The following is a 24,825-nucleotide window of genomic DNA, read 5'->3' on the forward strand; positions in this document are numbered from 1 at the left end:
CAAGGTGAATACTCGTGTCGAGAAACGAATTTTATATTTTATGTTGCATAAACTATGTGAAATAAATAATTTGATTCGAAAATTTATAGAAAAATATTTCTTCGTGGCACATTCAATCGTCACCAGACCTCAGATGGTTCCATACACGAACCGCGATTATCTCGCCTATCTGTCAGAAGTCATACGCGATTTTCGCGGTACCTCGACGATCTCGGTTCGTCTATTTCCAGCCTAATATTTCTAATATTTTCGATATTTGAAGTCCACCAGCATGGTTAAGACTATACCGTTTTCTTACTCATCAAGAGCTCGTAGCATCTAAGAAATTGACATGAGACAGACTATTACTTCAAGCATCCATATCCACCCGTGCAGGGGAATTATTTAACTACAAGGAAGCTTAAGCCTCGGGTCGACCGACTGAAGAGAACTCGAACATACTCGCTTATTGTACGCGTTATTGTAACAACACATTCCACCATTCCCATCATCTTACGAGAACAAATGTCTCTTGCCCTTGCCCCTTCCCAATACAAACGCACTGTCCCACCTCGTTCCTTTGCCGATGTTTTTTCTGCTGGTTTTTCGGGATTCACAGAATCTCTCCACTCTGCACATCTCCCGTCCTTCGGGGTTCTCTCTCGCGTGTGCCCGAAATTGTGCGTCGCTCGGAGATACCAACGCCGCTCTCTCACAGCTCTCTCGCAATGTTCATTGAATTCGCTCCATTCATGCGTACCGACGTTCTCCGACTGCTCGCCACAACTTCCAAATCTTGAGATAAATTCTCCAACATTTTACCAAACCTCGCACCCCCGCTTTCACCAAGAACGCCTGCCTCTCGGGTTAACCCATCGACGGTCTCTGACTTTCCTTTGATCCCTCCGCTACCGTTCTCTCGCTCTCTCTCCTCGTTCACTTTCCCGACTCCGGCATACCTGGCCTGGCAAGATGGCATGTGCGCGGTCGCATCGCTCTCCTCCTCCTTGTGCCTTCCTCCGTGCCCGTAGCAGTCGCCTCGCGCAGACAACCATCTTTACGTCATCGCACCAACACACCGTCAAGGGGCGTTGTGCTACACACCGAGATCACACGATTCGCACCACACACCAGCAGCGAAGGCTTAATTTTGTCAATGTTATTCCTCCAAAATTTCATCGAAAAGTTCGAAAAGGCTCGTGCTGGCCGGCGCCGCAAGGCGTGTGTAGGCGCATTTCCAAGTTCGACCGAAACTTCCCAGAAACGCCGCAATGTATGCGAATAATTAAGGCGAAGGGCAAGAAGATGAAGAGTACGTCGACGCGAAAATTCACCAGCCCTGGCAGCATTGTTTCTGCTGCGTCTAAACGGAGTTTCCCTTTTTATCATGACTTGCACGTTGCAATTTAAGCTCATCATTGTACATAACTAACAAAACATGATCAATTGAATTGGCGGCACAACACGCAAGACGCCATTTCTCGTCGCTGCAAGGCGTGAAACCAAAGCTACCACGAAAAGCTCAAGTTCTCTCGCCCACTCGGTAGGCAGCAGCAGCAGCAGCAGGCACACTCAACCGGTATTTGAAACCCGCACGAAACAAAAACCCTTCCGTGCTGGTTGTGTGTGCCCTAATCGACGCGATTCAGGTAGCTTCGCCCAAATCGGGTTGGTTTGGCCCCAACCAAACATGGTTACCCAGCGGATTGCGATTCATGCGCTACATATCCTGCCCACGCCACGAACTTCCGCCCGTCGTTCGGAGGGTTAGTTGTCGGGGGAGCAATGTCTGTCGGCAATGTGTTGCTGCCGTGTTTTTTCTTACATTTGCGAACGTTCGTTCGCGTTGGTCGGTGGAAATGTGGCAAAAACGTTATTTTATATTTAAATTGTACGAGCTTCTTTTGTTTCCTCTCACCTTCAATTCCGTGCTTGAAAGCAGTTTAAAAATTTAGCACTGTTAGAAGTGTCGTCCTGACGGTAAACAGGCAACCCCCTTTGCGTCGGCTATCATCCTGCGCATCGCAGGGATGAGCAACTCTTGTCGGCCGGGGAGCGATTTTGAAATTTATTAATTTTATTTCCACCAACAGAAAAATGGCAGTGGCAGCAGCATAAACAAAGTTTTGTAATAGTTTCTTTCGGGTTTGTTTAAAGTTGAGTGGAAGGAGCCTTATGTTACTTCATCTTACAGGGGTTTCCAGCGGTATTCATAGTTGTGGGACACTTCCTGGACTTTTTCTTACGGAAAATGAGCTTCATATGAAGGAAATTGGACTCTATGGCCCCCTTTTTGGACAGGCTCGTTGGAAATTCATATTGGATTTGTCCAATCAGGGTGCTATAGAGGTCCTATTCCCATTACTTTCAGTTCATTTCACGTAAGAGGGAGTCATTAAGGGTTCCACAGCTATGAGAACTTCTGGTGAACCCAGTAATATGTCACTGGTCTGAAAATAGGCATTCAACATGCTCATTTCCAATTTGCTCCGGAGAGGGCTTTTTTTGTGTGTCAAAATCGAGAGAAGTATTCTTGAAATAATAAAAACAATTACAGGATTAACAAACAGGATTAATAAACAACACTTCATCGCTTGTGCTAAAGGTCAGAGAATAAAAAAAATTGAGAGAAAAATATGAAAACATGCAAAAAAAATTCACTCGAATCGCACTCGAACCGTAGTCGAATGGATGCAGAATGCTTCGAGTCGAACGACAAAATATTGGAATCTCATGCCAACCGATTCGAACCAAATGACAGTGCTACCGATGTTAAGAAGCTTTTTAGCATGTTCGAAAAATGTTAAAAAATCACATTAACTACGTTCAATTTTCCATGTCACATTCCGTTCGAGTAACGTGGTCAGGCGGAAAAAGCCTGAATTGGATAGAAACATGCCTAACGAAGGTGTGTTTGCCTTAATAAACCTATTAAAAGACAGAAATGTCAATATTTCTTGCACGAACCTTATTAAATAGACGGTCATGTTTAAAAATGAGATTAAATTTAAGAAAAATACCTGTCTATCGAACGTATTCTGGCTGATAAAATTCGAGCCACATATTTCGGGCACAGAGATGGATTTAAGAAAAACTTAAACATATAGACGAAAAAAGATAAAACTTTTGTTGCATAAAGCTAGGCCAAAAGTGTCAAACTAGAAAACCACTAAAGCTAAGATTGTTGACTTTCTGGAGGGGTTACTATCGGAAGGGTATGACTTTCTGGAAGGGTAACTTTTAGTGTTCGCCGGATATCAGTGGTCACTATGGGACGGAGCAGAATTTGCAGCTTTCTTTCCCTTGACGGTGACCATCCTTGCTTCATTTTTGTTCGATTATCGTTGCCAATTCATCATGCATTGCCGAGATTATCTTTCCTAGGGAGTGGCAAAACATATTAAGCAAAAAAGCTAGATTGTTTTATCATCCTTCTTGGTCATAATAATTCATGGATGTGAATCCCTTGTTTGTTCAGCAAATAGACTAATGAACCGTTTGTTGTTACAGGAATCATAAATATTAGGGCCGATTATGTGAAGTCAAACGGAAAAGTGTCAAACAAACCCCATTCCAAACAACCCGAAATTATAGGGCCAATTATTATTATTCTTTAACCGAAAAAAATCCAGAAATCACTAAAAAGCTTGTATAATATCAATTTGGTGCCAGTTAGTCTACGATGGTTCAAGACTAACGGACACAACATTGGTGTTTTACAAACTTTTTAGTGATTTCTTGATTTTTTTTTGTATGACACTTTTCCGTTTGATAATTTGCCGTTTTATACGTTTTTTGTTCAAATTCTAAGATACTTGCCAACAGATATAAACGCTGGACTAATTTCCCAGTCTGTTGAGTGTTGAATGAAAAATACAGCAACATTTCTAAACACTGGATTGAATAGGGAGGCACACAGGGCGTTGCTAACCCCTGACCGACAGGACAGTCGCATGGAGCAGACGACGCAACGGCACCGGAGGGTGCGGGCAGTAAAGTGTTGGGGCCCTGTGTTTCATCAACTTTACCTCCTCCTCCAAATGAAGCAAACAAATTGTGCAAACCATGTTCGTAAATTAACAATTCTTGTTTACCATTATTACTCTTTATTTTTGTCCTTGTTAAAGAAATGTAGTGAAGGTAGTAGTAGTAGTAGTAGTAGTAGTAATAGGTTTTTTTTTTTAGCGCGACACTCCCACAGACGCACGCCACACACACACACGCGCGCTAAAATGCATGGGGTTACGTAACACGAGGTTCGAGGATGACGATACGCGATCATCTGCGGAGGGAAAGGTGAAATGTACACCCCACTCCTCCTCTCCTTCTCTTCTGCCCCGGTTTTCAACCAACCTCGACCGGAAAGAGATCCGCACGGGTAAGCGCTCTCCCACAACGGAGAGATGCATCTTCCCATTTAAATTAGCAATAATTCCGTAACCCTTTTCTGTTTCTGTTGCCAAGGCGCCTTTCTCTTCCTTGCTTGGTCGCTCGAGTGTGTTGGGTGTGTGTGTGTGTGTGTGTGTGAACATGTGTGTGTGTGTGTGTGTGTGTGTGTGTGTGTGTGTGTGAACATGTGTGTGTGTGTGTGTGTGTGTGTGTGTGTGTGTGTGTGTGTGTGTGTGTGTGTGAGCGTGTGTGCGTGAGAGCGTTGTTGTGAATGTACGTCGTAATGGGCGTTTAGTAATGTGTATTTTTTGTTGCTTTCTTGCCTGTTGTTGCACTTCCAAAAACGAAAAGGAATCATTGACCGGCTAGCACAAACTGCAAGGAATATTTCGAAGCTAAATTCAGTGCGCGCACATGATGGTACACAAGCGCCAAGGGGGTGGGTATGGGAGAACGCAAAGACTGCTATTCACCTCCCATAACCTTCCCCCTCAATGTCACACAACACGCCAAAACGGAACCAAACAAAAAAAAAATGTGGGGAAATTCCCATCCACCTCCCCCCCCCCCCCCCCTGCGCACAACAAACCCAAAATGGATTAGAAGGGAATGGGGGGAGGGGTACGCGCGCGTTTTGTTGAAAAGAAAATGTGTTGAATACAAAAAAAACAGGAAAAACTATGCAATGTTATCCTCTGGCTGCTCTATCTCTCGCCCCTCTGCTTCTGCCTCTGCTTCTAATCTCTCCTCCTACCTTCTCCCTTGCTCTGCCCCTTCCCCTCTGCTATGTATGTTATAAGAATTTTACAGCTGACCACAGTTGGCGACGGTGATCTGCTTCGACGGTTTGCCCGAGTGGGAGCCGAAGGACTCGATCTTTCGCACCACGTCCATGCCCTCGACCACGCTGCCGAACACCACGTGGCGATCGTTCAGCCAGGACGTCTTCACGGTGGTGATGAAGAACTGCGAGCCGTTCGTGTTCGGGCCGGCGTTCGCCATCGACAGGATGCCCGGGCCGGTGTGCTTCAGGATGAAGTTCTCGTCCTCGAACTTGTTGCCGTAGATCGATTTGCCGCCGGTGCCGTTGTGGTTCTGGAAGTCGCCCCCCTGGCACATGAAGTTCGGGATCACGCGGTGAAAGATCGAACCCTTGTAGCCGAAGCCCTTCTCGCCGGTGCAGAGCGCGCGGAAGTTCTCGGACGTCTTCGGCACGACGTCGGGGCGGAGCTGCAGCGGTGATGCGGTGGAGAAGAGAAGAGAAAGGAGAACAGTAGAAGCATTTGTTGGGTTTTTGGTTTTGTGATTTTTTTTTTTTTTTTGGTGAGTTATTATACATATTAATACAAAATTAATTTAAAATGTGATTTTTTTTTGTGGGTTATTATACATATTAATACAAAATTCAATTAAAATGTGATTTTTTTTTCGAACAAAAAAAATCAATTTTACATTCAACTTTCTACGGCACACACACACACACACACCACGTGGGTTTCTCGCCATTATTGGCGTATGGCGCTGCTTTTTATTCGACCCAAATTGCAGCGAGAAATTACAGAAACAGGGCTACAGGGGAAGGGAGGGCAAATAATGGATGTGTGCGATGGGTCGTCGTCGGTGTCGCTTGGCGGGTTTAAATTTTCAGCCTGCCTTAGCAAAATTGATTGCTCGCATCAGGAACGAAGACAAGTGGTACCGGGAAGGCCCGAAAGCGCAACCAAGGCGGACCCCCTCTCTTAGGAGGAGCGCCTTGCATCAATTTATTCTACCAACAGCCATGATGCGTGTGTGTGTGTCATGAAGTCCAGAGTGCACCACTTTGGAGACGCTCTCTAGGGGGAGGAGGAGGGGGGGGACTGCAGATTTGCGGACCTGCAGGGCAGTGTAATGTAATAAAGGCACACACATACGGCCAAGAAAAACGACCGGAAAGGCCTAGAAGGGAGGGAAGTGGAGGGAAGGAAGCTAGACGGGATCGATTGCCTCCGCAACTCATGTGTGTGTGTGTGTGTGGATGTGATAATTGGGCGCATTACTATGCAGCAGGGGCAACCACATCCACACACACACGGGTATATATGTTCGTGTGTGTTAGTGGTTCGTATAACGCACGCAGATGTGTGTATGATGCATGCGCCCACTTCCAGCGAGACGGCAGCGGCTCACACACCACCACCACCAAAGCACACACGGAACCCGTTCAAGGTGGTGACCGCACGACGGGGCGTTAGTTCTGTGTGTGTGTGTGTGTGTGTGTGTGTGGACATGTGTGTGTGCTTGTATCGAAGGGCATTTTAATGTGAAATGATTCTTCTCCGTTCACGGGATGATTCTTTTCAGCACAAAAAAAAGCAAAAAAAGAAAGTGCACACCACCACATCATTACTAAAAAAAGGCATGCCGGGTGTGCAACAAGAAAAAAAAGGAACGCGCCCGGAATTACACACACACGCCATCATGCCTGCACTGAGGGGCAATTGCGGAATGTGAAAAGAAGAGGAAGAAGAAGTGCCACTTCTCAATCAAGAGATTGCAGAAAATGAGCGTGTGTGCCGGCATGAAGCGGCGAACGTGTGTGTGCATGTGTGTGTGTGCTCGCATGATGAGTGAGGTTATAAAATTTACATTATCTATTGTCTTTGCAATCTGGCTTCGCTTATCGGGTCGATATACCGGTTCACCGGTGATGTGGGAGAGAGGAGGGGAGGGGTGCGACGGGGTGGGAATGGCGAATAAAATGGCGAGCGGCTTTTTCCATGACTGCACACGAACGATTGCACACAGACACACGCCACTTTCACACACTTGTGGGACCCGACATTGCTCTGGAGGAGGGGGGGGGGGGAGGTGGGCTCTAGAACAGCACGAGTCATCGTCGCCGGCATTGTGTGTGCGCGTGTGTGTGTGTGCGAGTCTTTGTGCACTCATCCACACGTTTGCACATTGGCCACATTCCGCACTTGTAGCTTTTTTCCGGTTGTTGCAATTTAATCTTTAATGCGGGTACGGGGGAACAAAAAGACTTTTCGAGTTTTAAGGGCAATCGAAGGAGACACACATGTTCGGGCAAGGCACACGCTACAAATTACAAGCCACACACACACACTCACGCACACAGACACACACAGAGAGGCGCGGGCTGGCCTGGTTCGCGTTCGTCCTTACCTCAATGACGATCCGGCCGAGCGGCTGGTTGTCGACGGTCATGTCGAAGAAGCAACGGGGCAGACTCATCTTGCTGGCAAAGTTGCGCGTTTGTTGCGTCGGTCGGGCACGGAGTACGGCAGCGACACCACCACAGCTATTATTGATAGCAGAACAGGACCACTTCGAGGCGACACCGAGTAAGAGCGCTTGATTGCTGCTGCAGCTGCTGCTCCTCGTGGAGGCGACGATGGCGGTTAGTGCACGAGTGAGCGACATCGCGTCAAAGCGGAAACCGTACAGTGCGTTTTTCGATCGGCTCGCTACCGCTCGTCGGTTTCCGAGGGGTTATGGAGAGGGACGGGTGCGGGCACGGAACGACGGGTGCGCCGGGTGGCTAACGGCAGCGGTGAGCTGTCAGATTTCGCTGCTGCAGCCGCAGCCAAACGCAGCCGAGCCGACAAGCGGGATGAAAGAACGAAAAAGAGAGAGAGAGAGAAAGCGCGAAGACGCGATGCTGGCTGTTTGCAGAAACGGATGTCGAATAAAATCGAAGCAACTATTAATCGACCTACACAAAATAGTTTTCAAAAAACTAGCTTTTTTTGTACTGTACCTGGACGCCGGTACGACGGGAACGCCGGTAGACGTGCGGGAAGCGAGGGCACACTGAAGATGCGTTCGCGTACCGGTTGCGTGAGCAGGAGGTTATGTAAGTTTGAAGTTAGACCACTGTTGAACTCCCCCTTTCCCTTCACCCTCCCACTGGCACGATTGTGTGTTTTGCTTTCGAGCAGGGCAATGTGGCATCAAAAAAGCCCATTGAAGTAGGAAAATATATGAATTAATTTAGCAAACAAATTACCCCGGATCGAGCAGTGCAACCGTTGAAAAAAAACGGAGCGTTTGAAACATTATACCAGTTTTTGTACTTGGAAACGCGACGGTTGCAGCGGTTGACAGTAGAGGCCGTCGCGCAAACGCTCGTTCGTACAGATACAGGTAGTCCCCGCGATACGCAGTCCCGCAGTTGTGCGCGGATTCGGAGATACGCCGTTTTCTAAATTTGACAGTCCTTTGATTTGACACAAAAATTGTCAGATGGAAAACAATTTCCCTGCATGGACAATTTTGCAAATCATTCAAAAATGTGCAAAACTCTAACCTTCAGGCAGAATCATATCAAATAATAAATTTAGTGGCTAAAACTACCCTACCCGCAAATTTCCGTTAAATGCCTTCTAATCGCCTTGTAATCGCCGGCGAATTGAAGGCGATCAGCAGTGCATTTAGCAGTAATTAAATGCCTTTGAAATATGTCAATGAAAAATTTCGCTTTTAATTTGAAATTTGAAATTGCAACTGTCAAAAGAAAACCTTACAAGTGTCTTCAACACTGCACTGTTGTAGTGTTCCCAGATATGAGCGTGAGATTCGATAGCACGATTTACGTGTTATGTTATCTTGCGTTAAGCTCTGAGCTATTTCACTTTATTAATGATGGTCTGCATTATTCGGTTGTTAAAGACCAACCCGTTGCAAGGTGTTAATATATCAAACTCATTTCGATAAATCTAATAAAATGAGAAATGAGATGCATATTTCTCCCATCCTGATAATGATGGGTGAAGATAGAGTAATTATTATGTTTTTTAAAAAAATATTATTTTAATTTTGCTTCACAAAAATTTTGTTTATATTAATTATAGCAAGAAAATATTAATATAAAAAGAAATAAGCACAGAAAAAAGATCATAAAAAATCAGGATTTGAACACACGCTTTCTCGGTTCGGAACCAAAAGCGTTGTCACTGCTCTATTTGGCAGTTACATTAGTAAGGGTGCAAAACCAGTATATATACAAGCGAAGATGGCGGCAAGCTATCTGTTCTCGTTGAATCAAAAAGTTGAAATATTTTGAAGAGAACCCGTTACAGCCTTGAAAGTTTCGGTTGAAATCTTTATTCGCCTTCTAAGGCGACTAAGGCCTTAAATGCCTTCTGAATGCCTTCAAAGCCGTTTAATGCTGGTAGGGTACCCATTATGGCCATATTAGACTGGGTAGATAGTAAGGAATTCGTACGTCAAAACGCGTTTGACAGCCTTTTACACGGTAGGAAAAGTGAAATTGTGCATGCTCGGGGTTGTTTCCGTACCGAGAGGAATTTAGCTGTCAGAGTGCTCAATCGAAAGTAAACAAAAACTTTTTTTCGTATGAGTGTTTCTACATACAGTCTGTTCCCGAGTTAGGCGGTTTGTGCGTTCCCGAGGAATCCGCGTAAGTCGAATTTTGTGGGTTTCGGCAAAAATACAAATTGTTACTCGATATTTTTTATTAAATTTAATACTTTTATACACTTAATCATTTATGCGATATGATTTGTGAAGAATTTTTTTATTTTTTTTTATTCAGGAGTAACGGTCGAAAAAGGCCGTATTGCTTAATATTTTTGGCTTTTAAGTGGATTAAATTTGTGCGCAAAAATGCAATTTATACTGCATTGGGCAACTCTTGAAGCAAATTGTACTGATTTGACATTTAATGCACCAAATTAACAAATCCGCGTAGCTCCGAATCGACGTAAGTCGAGAACCTAACTCGGGAACAGACTACAGTCTTTCCCCGAGTTACGCGAATAATGCGTTCCGGAGACATTCGCGTAACTCGGATTTTCGCGTAAGTCGAATATCACATGTTACAGCAAAAATATACTTTATTTATCATAATTTTTGATTGAAGTTAGTTCATTTATGTAATTTAATACTTATTTGATTCAATTGGTGTGGAGAATTCAGTTATTTCTGACTTTTTAGTGAATTAAAATTTTGAAATATTGCTAATTATTTTTCATTTGACAATTGATGGAGAAAATTGTACTGATTTGACATCTGAACTGTCAAAAATAAAAAATTCGCGTATCTCGAATTCGCGTAACTCGAGTGTCGCGTAACTCGGGGAAAGACTGTATACATCGAGACTGCAGGTGATAGATGGCTGTGATATAATTGACAACCGGTTTCTCATGCCAGTGTGTGTAGAAGCTGCAAAAAGCGCCGCGATGAGACTTTTGGAACGATATTGAAAAAAAATCGATTTTAGTCGCTAAAATGAAGTCAAAAAAGTTTCTTTTACTTTTTATGAATATTTCTGTTGTTATTAGACTGCAAAAGGCTAATTCCCAATCAGCATTAAACGGCTTTGGAGGCATTTAGAAGACATTTAAGACCTTACCCGAGCGCCACAGATTAAGGTTAAACGACTGGAAAATCAAATATCCATAGAAAAAAACGAAAGCTCCATTGATTCACTGGTTTGCTCAATAGATGGCGTTTTACAACTCGTTGTTATATTGCTGTCCTTTTTTGCAATTTGTTTCACCTAGCTTCATCTAATTACGGCCTATATACCCTTCTATCTTTTGCAGTAAAAATCTATAACCCTGTTATTTACACAAGCCAATTTACAATTTACATTTCAGTTGCTTTTTCCGTTTAGGTTGAGAGCTTGAGCCGTGTAGAATCCGTTTATTGGTCGTTTTGTGAATTTGTGGCACATAGGGTGAAAGTTCGGAAAAGTTCCCTTTGACAGTTTGTACAAGAGAGACAGTTTTGGAAGAGAGAGAGAGAGAGAGAGAGAGAGAGAGAAAGAAAGAGAGAGAGAGAGAGAGAGAGAGAGAGAGAGAGAGAGAGAGAGAGAGAGAGAGAGAAACGATGAAACGAACGTCATTAAAACAGCTTTGTTTTTCGATTTATGTACAGAAATTCTTTTTTAGTTTTCCGTATGAAATTTCTTCTGGAGTGACATTTTCCACAGAATATTTAAAACACTGAAAAGAACTTGAAACACTTCGTTTCAATTCAATCCCATATTTTCTATGCCTTTTGTTTTGACGTTAACATTAACATTAACTGTATTTTTAAACCTTCAAAAAGTACAATTTTTGTTTCTACTGCCTAAAATAACGTTTCCATCGTTTTTAGATGCCCCCTAGCTTTTATTGCTCAAGCTACCGTCATCGCACCAAACTGCCTCCCTGCACGTACGCAGCCATTGCGATCGACCGAACCGTGCCGAGCAATTTCCCGAAAATGACCAAACGCCTTGCAAGTGGCACACAAACCCGGTGGGCCGCGCGCAAACGCACCGTGCTCGCCCGCCTCACCGAGCCGTCCGCAGCGGCCGGCATCGGGCGCACTGTTCGCCAAGGGTTAAACAGGGAAACGCAATTAGACCAATGGCAACGGCAGATAACGGAACCGGCAACCGGTGCCTGACAGCTGTCATCCCGAACGCCGTCTAAAAGTACGCGTTCCGGGCAGAAACGCATCCAGGCCTTGCAAGCGCAACCGCACACCCGATCCCTCCCATCCCCCGGTTAGCAAACATTCCCGAAACCGAGCGCTTGTGCAACACACAGAGGCGACCAGCAAAGTCCGAAACCGATTTGTTTGGTGGTGGTGGTGGTGTGCGGTTAGTGTGTTAGTTGTGTGCGAAGGAAGTGTCTGAGCGGTGTATGTCGGCACAGCTACAATAAACCTCTTTTTACGGCGAAACACGGCCCTTGTACGATTCATGCGAGCAGTCGAGCGACATAACGCGTCCGAGCAGTAAAACTTCGCTTGCTTGCATTCTTTTTTGCGCGGCGCTGCTAGGCTCTAGGTTAGGAAGTGCGAAATTATTGGAAAAAGCAAAAGAGGAGACGCCGCGAAGAAGGAAAAAACACTCGCCGTGCAGGGAGAGCCGCTGGACCGTTTGCAGGGTTGCTGTCTTTCTTTCTGCCCTAGCGCGCGCCTCCTCCTCCCTCCCCCCCGAGCGGTGGAGCGGCTGCACTGACAATGGCGTTCAATCAGAAGAATCCGCCATGGCAGCGGAACACTGGGCATCAGGCGATGGCCAGCATGCAGACGATTGTTAGCTTCCCGCAGGCGCAGCCCGTTTACAATCCCGGCCTCGGTACGGTTGACGCCCCTGACCTGGGGGGCGAATGTGCGGGTTTTATTGTGGCGATCCGGGTCCGATTGGTTTTTATATCGCGTTTCCCCTCCTCTTCTTCCTCTTCCGTACAGCCGGACTGCAGCAGCAGCAGCAGCAGCAGGTACAGCAGCAGGCGCAGCAGCAGGTACAGCAGCAGGTACAGCAGCAGCAGCAGCAAAGCATTTCGATGCTGCCCCAGATAGGGCTGCAGCAGCCGGCCCTCTACTCACCCACGGTGCAGTATCCGGCCTCCCGGCCGATGAACGCGATCGGCTTCCAGGGCCAGCCGCAGCAGGCGCCCCCGACGCCCCAGCAGCAGCAGCAACAGCAGCAGCAGCAGGTACAGCAGGTCAGCCAGGGCTCGGGCAAGTTCAACCCGAACCAGCGCGCGTTCAGCGGGACCGGGCTGGTGACGAAGCTGCAGAACGACTACGGCATCATCGACGATCAGGTGTTCTTCCACACCAACACCTGCGTGAAGGGCATCCTGCCGAAGCTGGGCGACCGGGTGCTGGTCGACGCGGCCTACAACACCAACATGCCGTTCAAGTGGAACGCCTCGCGCGTACAGGTCCTGCAGACCGGAGGCGGCGGCGGCGGCGGCGGCGGTGGTGGCGGTGGGGGTCACAACTCCCCGTCCGTACCGCACAGCAACTCGTCGGGCGGGCGCACGCACACCAGTGCGTATGGTGGAGGCGGTGGTGGAGGTGGTGGTGGCGGTGGAGGCGGTTCGCAGAACAATTCGTCCGATTCGCGCTCGAACGTGCGCAATCGGTACAATGCGCCGTCGTCGCGCAAGTCACCGGACCGGAGCATGCACCGGTCGTCCAATTCGCGCACCAAGGATGAGGTAGGCCCACACTAGGGATGGTTAAAACATAAGATTCCGGCTAGGTTCGAAGTTTCCTGGAATCGGCTCGACAATCGAAATCGGCTCCGGCATTGGCTCCGGAATCGTAATCGGTTCTGGGATCGGAATCTGTTCCTGAATCAAAATGGGCTCCGGAATCGGAAATGGATCCGTAATCAGAATCGGCTTCGAAATCAAAGTCGATTTCGGCATCTCCATAAGAATGGATGTTTGGATCCAATGACGCTACGTATTGATAGTCGCTAAGAATCCAAATTTACTTGTAAATGATCCATTCTCATCGAGGTCTGCGGGCTGATTTCGCTTCTGAAACTTCTTATTTCAATTCAAGAACTGATTCTTATTCTGGAGATAATTCGAATTCTGGAGTCAATTTTGATTCTGATTCAGAAGTCATCTCCGGAATTGACTCAGTAATTGATTCCGAACACGAAGTCGGAATCGGGTCCGATTCCGAGTTCCCACCGCTAGTCCACACACACCCGGCCGCTTGATTGATTAATCCACTTTTTCTTGTTTGGTTTCTCCTCCCAAGTACGATGACGTTGAGCGCAGGCGGAAGCAGCAGCGGGACGATCGCGACTCGGACCGCAGCTCGTACCGGGACAAGCAGCGGGCCCGTTCGCCGGAACGGCCGCGCGAGAGGGAGCGCAGCCCGGTGAAGAAACACTCGCCCAAACGGGCCCGGCTGCGCTCGGTGCCGCCGTACATGGTGCAGGTTCCGAAGCAGCTGCTGCCGATGTAAGTACTCTTGCGGCAAGCGGCCCGCTCGCGTCAGCGGCTGGTTTAAAGCCATTATTTGTTTTTTTGCACAGCTAAGGTAGAGCTTGAGAATGGGTGATACAGTGAAATTTCTCTAAGATGTAGTGCTTAATTAAGATGAATTAATTCTTTCAGATGAACATTTTGACGGTCCCATCACATTGCATACATTTTTCGTCTCTTACAAGCCGAATATCTCCCTAAGGCGAAGGTTCTCTAGGCTGCATATGTGGCTGTCTAAATTCGCTAAGATGAGCTTTTGAATGACAGTTCATGCCAGGATTTTCCTGCGATTTCTTGGATAATTAATAGCAACACTACAATTAGATTGTCCCTTGCACGAATGTCTCTGTAAGCGGCCGGTCCCTTTCAAGATTAATCTTACAGAGATTTTACCGTACATCGACAATGGTTAAAATTGTTTGTTAGCTCGCTTAGATCAGCGATTGGCAAACTTTTGAGGTAAAGGACCAAATTTTGCCAATGATTAAGAGCCGCTTCAGACGATCTCGGGTGCTGCTGAAAGTGGACGCTGGTCACAACATTGGTAACAAGCTAAATGATCGTATTTATGTCACATGTCTTACCAAAAATATAGCAGCATAGCTGCATGAAGCCATGGCGTATGCAAGCTGTCAAACGATATCAAAATTCATCACCTAAGGTGGTTTGGGGGGTCTACTAAATGATTGACTAAATGATCGACATTGCGCTAAAATTACTTTTTGGAGAAGACAGTTTTTGCTTTCAACAGGATTCTGCTCCAGCCCATAAGGCTTCAATCGTCCAGGAATAGCGTAAGAAGACATTGCCTTATTTCATCTGAGTGGCCTGCAAAAAGTCAATTAAGTGTCCCAGAATTATAAGAACTTTTTAAAACGCCATGTAATAACTAGTCCGTCTATCCCAATTACGATAATCAAAGTAGTAAAAGTACGACAGTATGTACTAAACGTCATCCTAAAAGATATTCAGTGTTTTTTTTATACGAATAGTTTTGTTCCCGTCTACCAACGTCAGTCAAATCCATTCGAGGGACAATTTTAATGATGCGTCGGGCCGGGCTTTGTCGACCGCTGGCATAGATAGTTCGTATTAAGATTTTCAACATTAAAGGTGCGAGGAGAGTATGAGCATCCGTCCCCGCCATCCGTCGGAAAGCGAATCTTGTGAAACGTCTTTGGACTTTTTCGAATCTTAAAATCCACCCAGCCCTGACTGGGCCAACGACTGTTGAGGCGTATTCCAGAGTGGGGCGGACTAGTGAGCAGTAAAGCACTTTCAGACATATTGGATCGCTAAAATTACTGGCTAATCGATAAATTAACCCTAAAGATCTGTTAGCTCTTGCAGTAACCGACTCATAATGGTCGTTTAGAGTTAATTTGTCATCCCATAGAACGACTAGGTCCCGGACAAGAGAGGTCCGCGGCAGAACAGTATTCGAGAGCGAGTACTCGTAATGGATAGGATGGCTGTTAGAAAAAAAAGACGCATAATTGTAAACATGTTGGTGATATATTAGCAAGCGTTTCTTGCGTTTTGATACCAAAGATTTGACCAAAGCATTATCTACCAATTGCTGTCACTTGGAGGAGTTTTATACTGCTACAAGTGTGCTGTAAATTTGATGCCAATGAAATCGACATTTTAATTCGTATTGCAGAATATTTACCCCAAAGAACAATTGCGATAAAATTGGATTATTTTGGAAAAAAAGTCTAGCAGAAAATGCCTAACTGCTGCTGATTGTTCCCAAACATAAACTAAGAAAAGATCGTTCAGATCATAGCTATTTTGCAGTAATACAAGTAGTGATTTGGAATTGTTTCCACGTATGTCTGCAAGTATCATCCGGGCGACTCAGCGGCCACCCGATGGAACTTGTCGAACTGGGAAAATATTGAAGAAAAAAGTAAAAAAACTCAACCTCTTTATCATGAAAATTATTGCTATAATATTGTAAAATAATTATTGCAGTCCTGAAACCAATTATTTCACTCGTCATACAACTCATATGGAAAAGAGCCTCCCGCATAACAAGTGAGGCACCGGAACGGACTTAACTCTTTATGCGGGATTTCACTGTACATTCTTATCGGAAAATTTTGTTTGCTGACTTGATAATCATTTACATTGCGGCCAAAATGTGTCGCCGCTCAAGATATTCGATGGCACTTCTTTAGATTGTTTGCTAAACTTGCTAAAAGTGAATTGTAAGGGTATGTTGCATCACGAAACAGCAACTACTATTTTTATACAGCCATATTTCATTCAAGTCTAGGCAACACTGCAGATTCGTGACTATTTTACTTTAATATGCAACAAAGAACGATCAGTTAATCGTTTCTATTTTGTAATATTTATGTTACAAATGGAATAATAAGGATTTGTTTAAGGATTACTTCGATTTGAGTAAAGTTGAGACATTTGGTTTGATTTCTCTTTATAAACACTTGTAGTAGAAACAAAAATATGGAAACGGGCAGTCCAAATCGTCATAAAATTAACTAAATAGCTTAATTTTGTTTGTCAGCGCCTCAAACTCTAAACCATGTGACGTATCTCTCTCATACTCTCTCTCTCCTCCTCCTCCTCCTCCTCCCACAGCAAAAGCGTCAGCATACTGGAGCTGCGCGCCCGCTACCCGAAGCTGTACATCCCGTCGGACTTCATACTGGCGGAGGTCGGGTGGCCGAAATCGTTCCCGCCCAGCTCGCCGCTCCCGCTGCAGACCGGCTGCCACTTTCACGTGTTCAACAAGGAGGTGGAGCGGCCGCTGCCGCTCGAGAAGACCGTCCTCGATCCGGCCGACGCCGACTACCTGTACACGGTGAAGGTGATGCTGATGAGCACGCCGGACATGCTCGAGATCTATCGCAACTGCTTCTACCGCAACGAGAAGGAGCGGCGGGACGACGGCCGCAGCTATCTGCATCCGACGCGCATGATCAACTTCCTGGTCGGGACGCGCGGCAAGAACGAGCTGATGGCGGTCGGTGGCCCCTGGTCACCGTCGCTCGACGGGGCCCACCCGGACACCGACCCGAAGGTGCTGATGCGGACCGCCATCCGCACGTGCAAGGCGCTCACCGGGATCGACCTTTCCGCCTGCTCCCTCTGGTAGGTATCCTGCGGGGACGGGATGGGGCGGGGTTGTACTGTTTTGGGAACAGGTTTTTTTTTATATATCTATATTTCCCGAACCCGTTTTTCTACTGCAATTGTTGCTTTGATGATGATGTTGCGTTTGATGAAAAGAAAGCAACAAAAAAAAAAAACCCTCAGTCGCCATACGAGAAGGAGGGAGGTCGTGGGGAGTGGGATCAAATAGCGTATCTGTTATAACTCAGCCCACTGTGCAGCTCGCCAGCCTTTTACTGGGTGTAAGTGTGCGTACGCGTGTGTGTGTGTGTGTGTTTGTGGGTGGATGGGTAAGGGTGGCTAAATATCCGCGGAGTCAGACCACACGCGTCGCACGATTTTCCTTTTTTTTTAATTATTATTTTGTACTAATTCTTACCCTACGGTAGTAGAGAATGTGGACAGTAATTGTTGTTGTTGTTTGGTGATTGATTGAAACAGAAATTTTGTCATTGTTGCTGTTACGGTAGCTTAAGCAAAGCAGCCTCGGGACCGCTCAAACCACCACCACCCCAACAGAAGAACAGAAGACGTTTCTGTTTTTTGTGAACCAATTTCCCCAAACCTCCCTGTAGTTTGTTGAGTAAGCGAATTCTTTTCTGTACTTTTTTTTCTCTCCGTAGCATAGCAAATATGAAAACGATCAAATATTTTACTGATACACTCTAGCTCACACACACACACTCTCTCTCTCTCTCTTTTCCCACCACATCCACCCCCTCCATTGCTTATAGTACGGAACCCGTTCTGTTTCAGTTAGTTTTCTGGTGAAGATCCCCGACAGGTCGGTAAGCAATAATGCACCCTCTGCTGTGCACTCGCGCAGCGATGAGTTCTTGTTTGAGTAGTTTTCAAGCTAAGCCCCATCTGTGTGATGAACCCATAACACGTGCAGCTTTTTGTTGCTGTTCTTAACCTACGCTCTGTGATGTGTGCCCCTTTTTCCCTTAGCCTTGATCTGATGATCCAGTTCGCTTGTGGCGCGGATTATGGAGCGGTTGAAATTATGCCGCCAAAGAAAAGAAAGAAAGAAATTGTAAAAGCAAACATTCAGCCCATGCTAACAAATGCTTGATTGGCAACGACAGATCGTCACTGAGAGGGTGCAAACAGAACGCAAGCAAACACTTCACTTGAATTGAAGTGCCCGGTATCGTTGGGAGGGGATGGAATCGACGCTGTCGAGCGCCCCCAGTGGGTCGAAGAATATTCAGACAGAGGCGGGCGGTTTTTATTCAAATTAGCCAGTTGCTAACATATTTGCTATACTGAAACACACCATATAATCATCCCCCCTCTCTCTCTCTCTCTCTCTCTAAGGACAATCTGCTCTTCCTTTTCTCACATTCCGTATTTATCATATTTAATAACACACCAACTCCTCCTTATCCTCCTTAAAAAAAAAAAAAAAACCCCAATATACCATTTATATAAATATATATGTATTTTAACCAATTTTCAATCTGAACCAATACCTCACTGCTGTATACCAACACAGGTACCGTTTCGTGGATATCTATTACCGTCGCACTGAATCCTACCATAAGGGTCGTTTGATTCCGCCACGCGTTGAAACGGTGGTCGTATTTCTGCCCCGTATGAGCGCCTGCATACCGACGGAAGGCCAGTGGGAAAAGACACAGCAGACTTACCAGCTTCAGTTGGAGCGCATTCTTAGCAGTAGCAACTCTAGCGGCGACGACGCCAACGGGGGCGGCGCCAGTCTGCAGGAGGTTCTTCCGGCGGTGGAAGACGCGGCACCGAATTCTAGCGGCACGGGTGACGACACGGCAGCAGCAGCAGCAGCAGCAACACCAGCAGCAGCAGCAGCAGCAGCAGCAGCAGGTGTCAACTCATCTGCAGCACCATCAGATCAGCAGCAGCAGGGCCAACAGTCGGCCGACGGTGATACGGCGGTCGTTTCTGCGGCGGAGTCGGCGTCGTCCGATGGAGTCGCCGCAACAGAGGCAGCGACAGCAGCAGCAGCAGCAGCAGGTGGTGACGGAGGCGACGATTCTGCCGCAGCAGCAGTATCGGCGAAGGAGAGCGGCGATGGCGGCGATGGCGGCAGCACCAACAGTAGCGGCACAATAATGGTAACGAATGCCAGTAGCTACACACGATGGTCGAGTGTGTGAGAGCGAGCTTAGGTGGATCAACAGTAGCGCCGCTGTGAGGTTGTCTCCCCCATCCACTTAGTGTATTTGCGAAGAGACCGCGGGGATGGGGAGGAAATATGGGATTGTTTAAAAAAAAAAGCTAATAGTTTAGCAATTAATTCTACTTTTCACTACAAAAATACGTATATACCACACCTACACATTACTACTACTACACTACACACGTTTCACTTAACTCACCTCTAGATATGTTTTAAGCGCCCCATCTCCATCCTCTCCCAACTCTCCTCCTTTCCTTCCTGGTGTCGCACCCTTGAGGTGGACGTCTATTCTTTACGGGTAAAGCAAAGCTAAGGGAGGAAAAAAAACGACGAAATCAAAACAGCAACAATCCATTAAATATTAGTAGTTCATAATCATAATCAAAAAGTCATTTGCTTTTGGGCAGCATGTTTGTGCAACATTCCTCCTTCAATGGGTTAGCAACGGCCGGATTTCTATGGACGACACACGCGTGCCCCTTTTCCCTTGTATGCAGTTGTATGCTGAGTTTAACCTAATGTGGCCCCCCGTATTTTTTTGTTGTTGTTTTGTTTATTTTAGAGAAGAACCCCCGATATTAAATGAAATCTAGGAACTAGCTTACATCTCTAACCATCCAACCCAAAAAAAAACCCCATTCCCACTCCTCCCACTCTTATGATCTTTCCGTCTTTATTGAGGGAAGCCGTTGGTGTTGTATGAGTAAAAAAAAACCCAACGACGCGGGGATGGAAGACCCCGGGAGTGGTGTGATCCTCTTCTCCCATCAATGCACTCTCCTTCCTGGGGTACGGAGGGAGAGTGTTCTAATTCGACAATGCAAAATTGTTGTGTAGCGCAAACTTAAAACGAAACCACTTTCTGTTCAGTTCTGTTTGTGCCGTCGTCACCAAGGTGTATCTTAAGAATTGTTATTAATTTGTGTCCCTGTGTGTGTCTCTCTATTTTTCTCTCTCTCCCTTTTTGTGTCTGTGTCCACTGACAGCAGCAGGCCGCCATGACCGAACCGGACACCGAGACGCTGCTGATGGAATACAAAAAAATGAAGGTGGCCGAACTGAAGACGGAACTCATCAACCGCAACCTGCCGACCGATGGTGAGGGATTTTGTGGTTTTATTTTCATTCTCCAGTGCGCTTATGTGTAGGGTGCTTTGGCTTGTTATTTAAGTGCAATCACAATTGCCAAACAGCAAGCTACACACAAACATAGGGAATGAAGATGGAGATTAGCGTGACCGTTTTACAAGAAAGATAGTAAAACAGATAGTTTTGCCAAATGCCACGTTTAAATTCACTTTAAAACTAGTCGTAAAACTCACACTCAGCTTGCAGTAAAATGGATCTTTGTTGCAGTCTGTGCTGCAAAATGTCACTCAATGTCAATGTCATACTGAAACAAAATCCATGTCAGCAACAAGTACTCAATTGTGATGATCAGAGGCGATACTCAAACAGTTGGTGTGACCAATACATGCTTGGTGACATTTTAGTTTGGTCAGTCACTTTGTCATGACTTGTTTTTTATTGCATGACTGCACCGGAATCATGTCACTGTCACGAGCCTTACTGTGGTGATCAGAGGTGAGACTCAATCAATGTTTGCGACCATCACACGCTTGGTGACATTAACTCTTGGTCAGTCACTTGGCCGTGACATTTTCTGGCGGTGATAATCACGATATTCATGCGAGATGTGTATAGAATCTGATTTCGTTGCATGGAACCACGTGCAAGCTTGGTATCACCGCGAGACAAAATGTCACAATCAAGTGACTGATCAAAAGCTTGTTGAAAAAATGTCACCTTTCCGGTCACATAAGCTGTGTTGAGTATCACCTCCGACCATCACGGTTGAGTACGCGTCTGAAGCATGGATTTTATTTCCGTCGTGAGTTTTTGAACAGGTTTGAAAAGTTTGGTCGTTGTAATGATTGAGTTGGCTCTCAGCTCAGCGTTGTCTGTCAGAATATCAGGCTTGGCTCAACCACTAAGATGTCAACTTCAGCATGTCATTAAGCGCTTTTAATGATTATCAGCTATGATTGACTGAAAAATGAGATGGTCTTTGTTTTCGATTGTCACCATCACGTGATACTCAATACATTTTAAAACGTATGTAATCATTAAAATCTTTTTGAAGCTGGTTAAAGCTTCATTTTAAAGATTAGAGCCTACGAGCTTAAGCTAACTAGGAGAGGTCGATAAAGTAATGCTTGCCTTACGTTTGTTGATCATTATTTAACGCTCTTTCCCATTTGCTTCCCAAAAAAACGCATCGCACCAGGCATTAAGGCGGTCCTGCTAGCCCGCCTGTCCGAGGCGATCATCGGCGAGAAGCAAGCGCAGCTCGCACAGCAGGCACAGCAAGTGGAGGTGAAAATGGAGGTTGCCGAAACCGAACCAGCCGTGGCCACCGGTACCGAGGAGGCGCTAAAAACGGAACCAGCAGAAGCAGCAGCAGCAGAGGACAGCAAGCCACAGACAGATGTGGAGATGGCCGATGTGGCCGACGCTCCCAAGAAGGAGTCGGATGGCAAGCCGCTGAACGAAACGCCGGACGAAACGAAACCAGCCCCCGGTGAAGGTGGGATTGAAGGTGGTGACCAGGAGCCGGCGGCGGCTAAACCGGAGCCAACGGCCGCCGTGCCGCCGCGCAAAAAGGAACCCCAGCCAGTGAAGCTGACCGAGAAGGAGCGGCAAAACCTCGAGCGCTGGTACACGATGCCGAAGGAGCCGCACGTGCTGGTGCACCCGTCGCGCACCGCCAAGTCGGGCAAGTTCGAGTGCAGTGTGGTGTCGCTGTCGGTGCTGCTCGACTACCGGCCGGAGGACACGAAGGAGCACTCGTTCGAGGTGGCCCTCTTCGCTGAGCTGTTCAACGACATGTTGGCGCGCGATTTCGGCTTCAAAATCTACGGCGAGCTGGCCCGGCTGGCCCGAAAGGCGAACGAGACGGCGGCGGCTGCGGCGGAGACGGCGAAAAAGGACGGTACCGCTGCTGCTGCAGGGGCAGCAGATGGCAAGTCGGGCCGCTCTGAGCAGGGCGGCGAGACGAGCAATGGCGAGGACAGCAAGGCGAGCACGGAGAAGGGCAAGGACGAGAAGGAGCAGAACGATCGGAAGCGGCGCCGGCGCAGCGTGGAGGACAACCATCGCTCGAAGCCAGAGCCGGAACCGGCCCGCTTCCATACGGTGCTGCCGGAGCTGCTGCTCGCGTTCGCGTACTTCGACATCACGCAGTGCGGGTACATCTTCGAGAAGGATCTGCTGGAGCTGATCTACAGCCTCGGGCTGAACCTGTCCCGATCGCAGATACGCAAAACGGTCGGGGACGTGGCCGCTGCCCGCCACACGCTCTACTACCGCCAGCTGACCGACAAGGCGCTGGATGTGGCCGCCGCGGACAGCAAAGCACCCAAGAAGGGCGACGGGGGCGAGGTACCACCGTCGGTCGATCTGTCCGCCGATTCGCTAACGGGCGGCGAGACGGCAGCGGCCGAGCTGACCGAGCAGCAGGCGCTGGAGCTGGCCCGCGGCAACACCGACTACATGGGGCAGCTGCACGCGAGCGTGCTGCAGATCGCGAACGGTGGCAGCGAGCAGCAGCAGCAGGACGAGCCGGCCGCCAAGAAGGTGAAGATGGAAACGGCGGCGAACGAGCTGCCCACAACCGCAGACGGTAAGTGGCGATCCCGTTTCACATCATTTTACCCTTTGGCCTTACACGAGCTTGTGCTTCCTTCCAGGTTTGGTAGAGTACAAAGGCACAATCGTGGACGTCGGCAAGTGTCTGGAGCAGGCGAAGCTTACCGAGCAGGCCCGCGAGCGGGCCGAAAAGTCGCTCGAGCTGGTGCGCAATCTGAACGACGAGCTGACGGGCACCAACGCCCGCTCCACGCAGTACATCAGCGAGCTGGTCGCCGATCTGAAGAGCGCCAAGAAGAAGCTGATCGACAACGAGCAAACGATTCGTGACATGGCGGTAAGTTTTGAATTTGATTACAATGTTGCGCATACAACGCTCACGTGCTTTAGAGATTAAATTTCACGCTTTTACCTAGGCCACAAATGGATCATTCTACATATAGGGTGGTTGTTAGGGTATGGTTGTGTTATTTCATAAGGACACTCATATCTTTATTAAAGCTGTAAATGAGTGCATAACTACGAAATTATTATTTTTCAACAAAACTACACTGAAATCTCTCTGAGGTGATGAACCTTCAAGGGACTGTCAGATTAGAGAGATATTCATATTGAGCAAAACTAATGAAGATGTTGCTATGAAGTATCCAAGAAACCACGGGAAAAGCATGGCATCCTTGGCCAATATGTTTGTGAACTGTAACACAAAAATTCATCTTAGAGAATTTTGACCGGAAAATCGCATATGCAGCTTGAAGGATATTCGCACCAGAGAGACATTCATCTTGAAGAGACATACAGGGGTTTCGAGGATTATATAGACATGTTCAGCGAGTTGTAGATTCGTTCAGGCATATAATAGACTCTTTCAGCGAGATATAGAATTGTTCGGAAGTAGGCGTTGACATGTTCGGTTATACTGTAGAGCTTTCACTTTCGTAACCCTTGGACTGCAACTTGCATCATTCTCATCATGAGGTAAACAAACGGTTTTGGAAAAAAATATGCTTTTTTCAACTAATTTATGTATTAAACAGCTTGGGGAATGATTATTTGCTACTTTTATGGTATTTAAGAATGAAAAATTGAATGCTGCGGCACAGGGTGTAAACAAAACAAATGACAACACTACAGAATCGCTGAACATGTCAACGCCTACTTCCGAACAATTCTATATCTCGCTGAAAGAGTCTATTATATGCCTGAACGAATCTACAACTCGCTGAACATGTCTATATAATTCTCGAAAACCCTGTAAAATGTATGGAATACGATAGGAACGTCAAAATGTTCATCTTAAAGAAACATTTCATCTAGAAGAGACTACATCTTAGAGAGATTTCACTGTATCATGGCCTTCTAGATCAAAAATTAAGAAAATGCGCTAGGTTTTGTACTGTCTAACCTACTGGTGTACAACCCTGTCGACTCATGAGCCGAGTTCACCCGAACGAGTTCACCGGTACCGGCTGATTCTTTTTTGGCAATATTTTCTCATATTTGAGTGTTTTACCATAGTACCTTTAATAGGTACACTAAATAGGCATGTTTGTATAGTGGCTATAGTCGTGAAATCATTAAAACCAGGACATTACATTTTTTTTTCTTCTAGAATATTTCTGACCGATTGTATTGTTTCACCAATACGGTCAATTTGGGGCATGAACCCATGGCGGGCATCTTGTTAAGTCGTACGAGTTGACGACTGTACCATTTGATCACAACGAATCATTCACAAAAATATATATT

At 46.6% G+C, this 24,825-nt stretch overlaps 2 protein-coding genes across 5 annotated transcripts in view; one reads left to right on the plus strand and one right to left on the minus strand.

Moving 5' to 3' along the window:
• Nucleotides 1-4,047: 4,047 nt before the first annotated feature.
• Nucleotides 4,048-8,286, minus strand: LOC1271778 (peptidyl-prolyl cis-trans isomerase). Of its 2 annotated transcripts, none has more exons than XM_310632.6 (3): nucleotides 8,132-8,286; nucleotides 7,537-8,036; nucleotides 4,048-5,598 (listed from the first exon to the last, which is right to left on the minus strand). In XM_310632.6, the coding sequence occupies exons 2-3, from the start codon at nucleotides 7,792-7,794 to the stop codon at nucleotides 5,173-5,175; spliced, it is 684 nt and encodes a 227-aa protein (XP_310632.6). In that variant the 5' UTR covers nucleotides 7,795-8,036; nucleotides 8,132-8,286; the 3' UTR covers nucleotides 4,048-5,172. The 2 variants fall into 2 exon arrangements, with proteins under 2 accessions (XP_310632.6, XP_003437002.2); XM_003436954.2 differs by having other exon boundaries at nucleotides 7,537-8,074; nucleotides 8,132-8,224.
• A 3,510-nt stretch (nucleotides 8,287-11,796) lies between these two features.
• The window catches only part of LOC5666747 (cell division cycle and apoptosis regulator protein 1), an 86,464-nt gene continuing 73,435 nt past the window's right edge, over nucleotides 11,797-24,825 (plus strand). For 2 of the 3 annotated variants that reach the window (XR_009766292.1, XM_061659322.1), the window contains exons 1-8: nucleotides 11,797-12,469; nucleotides 12,583-13,340; nucleotides 13,897-14,102; nucleotides 16,734-17,246; nucleotides 18,766-19,363; nucleotides 20,415-20,526; nucleotides 21,716-23,110; nucleotides 23,178-23,413. Coding sequence is in view for 2 of the 3 variants with exons in the window: in XM_061659322.1 (XP_061515306.1) it covers nucleotides 12,352-12,469; nucleotides 12,583-13,340; nucleotides 13,897-14,102; nucleotides 16,734-17,246; nucleotides 18,766-19,363; nucleotides 20,415-20,526; nucleotides 21,716-23,110; nucleotides 23,178-23,413 (3,936 nt within the window). In the remaining variant the exon portion in view is untranslated. The remainder of the gene's footprint in view (nucleotides 12,470-12,582; nucleotides 13,341-13,896; nucleotides 14,103-16,733; nucleotides 17,247-18,765; nucleotides 19,364-20,414; nucleotides 20,527-21,715; nucleotides 23,111-23,177; nucleotides 23,414-24,825) is intronic. The other variant, XM_061659325.1, reaches the window with a different exon arrangement.

Source organism: Anopheles gambiae, chromosome X, assembly GCF_943734735.2.
Source record: "Anopheles gambiae chromosome X, idAnoGambNW_F1_1, whole genome shotgun sequence".
Lineage (NCBI taxonomy): Eukaryota > Metazoa > Arthropoda > Insecta > Diptera > Culicidae > Anopheles > Anopheles gambiae.

What these genes read in the sequence shown, in the direction of transcription:
- LOC1271778 (XM_310632.6), bottom strand. Translation starts at nt 7,794, where the DNA reads ATGTCGCTCACTCGTGCACTAACCGCCATCGTCGCCTCCACGAGGAGC. An exon ending in TCGGCCGGATCGTCATTGAG is followed by an intron (nt 5,599 to 7,536) that starts GTAAGGACGAAC and finishes TCACCGCTGCAG; the next exon opens with CTCCGCCCCGACGTCGTGCC.